Source organism: Oncorhynchus nerka, linkage group LG16 (assembly GCF_034236695.1).
Source record: "Oncorhynchus nerka isolate Pitt River linkage group LG16, Oner_Uvic_2.0, whole genome shotgun sequence".
Classification (NCBI taxonomy): domain Eukaryota; kingdom Metazoa; phylum Chordata; class Actinopteri; order Salmoniformes; family Salmonidae; genus Oncorhynchus; species Oncorhynchus nerka.
This window is the reverse complement of record NC_088411.1, coordinates 32,126,219-32,128,718: the sequence shown is the minus strand read 5'-3', so window position 1 is coordinate 32,128,718 and position 2,500 is coordinate 32,126,219. Positions and strand designations below refer to the sequence as shown.

The following is a 2,500-nucleotide window of genomic DNA, read 5'->3' as shown; positions in this document are numbered from 1 at the left end:
CACACTGATACTACACTGTCTTGGTTCTACAGATACACCTAGGGTTGCAAAACAACCAGTATTTTACCAAAGTTTGGAAATCTATAACAACTTTGCTGTTTAATAGTCTGTCTGTGTGTTATGTCATTGCAGGGTAAAGTTGAGGTGGAGATTGGTAAGGAGGCTCTTCGTTTTGAGAACGGAGCTTTCTCCTATTATGGAATGCCAGCCCTCATACCACCATTGTCCATAGGTAAATACACTCCCGGCCCCAACAACACACAATGGGATTTTATCAGCTGGTGTTAGTGATTATAATGTTGTTGATGATAATGGTGATGGTGATGACGTTGATGAAGAGGATTTATTGAATAGGACATTCTTACCCCAGCTTCCCCTGTTCTAAATGCTACAGTAGCACAGCGTTTCTATGTTATGTGTGTGTGTGAAACCCACTGTCGATTTCCCTGGAATCCGTGGGGTAAGATGGCTGCAGTGGAAACTATGTAACTGCAGTGATTAAAGCTGTTTAAGGAAATGGTTCTATAGAAAGACATGTCCTGACCTGGGTTATATAACACCCAGTTTACACTGAGAAGCAGACACAAAAGGCCCAGCCCAGTGTGTGTGTGTGTGTGTGTGTGTGTGTGTGTGTGTGTGTGTGTGTGTGTGTGTGTGTGTGTGTGTGTGTGTGTGTGTGTGTGTGTGTGTGTGTGTGTGTGTGTGTGTGTGTGTGTGTGTGTGTGTGTGTGTGTGTGTGTGTGTGTGTGTGTGAACATGCATGTGCTGGTTCTTGTCTAATAGAGATCAAGAGAGAGACAGAAAGAGCAAGAAGAGAGTGAGTAAGAGGGGAAAAAAAGGGACAGAATCTAATCAAACTCATCTCCAGTCAACAGGTTTGGTTCTGGTAGCAGTGGGTTGAACCAGTCAGACTCTGTCCTATCAGGAGGCAGTGTGGGTCAGCTGAGTATAGGAGGGGGAGGAGTCTACCTACCTGACTTCTCTGTCAGACAACTCACTGACCTACAGATTATAAAGGTAACACACACCCACAACATCCACAAAACTACACTAAATATATTCATGTGGCCATATAATTGAAACACACAGTTTTGTAATGAAGGTCTACAGTAGCCTCAACAGCACCCTGTAGGGTAGCACCATGGTGTAGACGGAGGACAGCTAGTTTCCATTCTCCTCCGGGTACACTGACTTCTCACCACCTTCCATAGTCTTACATAGTAATTATGACAACTTCCAGAGGACGTCCTCCAACGTATCAGAGCTCTTGCAACATGAACTGACATGTTGTCCACCAAATCAAAGCATCAGAGAGTGAATTTAGTTCCGAAAGCATAAGCTACAGCTAGCTAGCACTGCAGTGCATGAAATGTGGTGAGTAGTTGACTCAGAGAAAGACAATACTTGAACAGTTTTTAATAAATTAATCTCTTCAAAAATGAAGGAGAAGCAAGAGAGAGACAGTGCTAGCTTTTTTTCATAGCATTTTTTTTTAGCTTTCACTTACTTAGTTAGAGAATGAAGCTCGCTAGTTTAGCCTACTCAAAAACCTGGCTCAAACAGAGGGATGCTATGTTAGCTATCTGGCTATGGCTAACCAACACTGGAACCCTTCCAAGTCAAGGTAAGCTTTTGGTTTTATAAATGTATTGCCACCAGGGCCTACGGGTGTAACTGCTAAACTGCTAGCTGTACACTGTACTAACATGATTGTCGCGGGTTTACTAATGTGTTAGTTCTAGTAGCTATGTTGACTACTCTGACATTAGCTAATATGGTGACAAAGATGTAGGCTGTGCAGTGGTTAGCGGTTATGGTATAAAGGTTTGGCTTGGAAAGGGGTTTTCGCCTGGTCACAGACAGCTGTGGTGTTGTGCAATGGAGTCCACAAGCAATGGGAAAGGGGAGAGGAGAAGCGCAAGTAAATGCGAGAAGGAATTATACAATGAGCAAAGTGATCATGCTGTTTGTATGTGGCTGCTATGCAAGTTATCTGTGTTTGCGGGTGATCAGGGGTGTATTCATTCCGCCGATTCTGTTGGAAAACATTTCCAAACGGAAGCAAATGGAACGAAATGGGGATGAACATACCTGAATTTGTCCAATAGAAACTCTCGTTTGCAACCATTCGACTAATGATTACACCCTATCAGCTAGATGCAGGCAAGAGTGTGCAAGGCGGTATTGAATGTGTCACTCTGTCACATTGATTACTCAAATCTATCTCTCGACCTGTGCGTACCTACATTGTAAACTTTCATGGGTAGGCTAGGTTGTAGAAACCTCATGATGGGTATAGGGAAAATTAGAGTATCATGTAGTAGAAATAAGGCCTCCCTCATCTTTAACGTCACCGACCACCACTGACATGCACGCACAACACTTAAAATAGACCTAAACTTCTAACTACCCAGAACCATACTGCTTCTCATTTTAATTTCCCTTTAAAACGTCTTAATCCCTGATTTTGACTCAACACAGACACATCCTCCCTCCCTCT

General features: G+C 43.1%; 1 protein-coding gene across 1 annotated transcript in view; it reads left to right on the top strand.

Moving 5' to 3' along the window:
• Window positions 1-2,500, top strand: part of LOC115121880 (metal transporter CNNM4-like) — a 59,029-nt gene that overhangs the window by 15,438 nt on the left and 41,091 nt on the right. Inside the window, exons 7-8 of the mRNA XM_065002611.1 lie at window positions 133-232; window positions 869-1,017. Coding sequence (XP_064858683.1) covers window positions 133-232; window positions 869-1,017 — 249 coding nt within the window. The remainder of the gene's footprint in view (window positions 1-132; window positions 233-868; window positions 1,018-2,500) is intronic.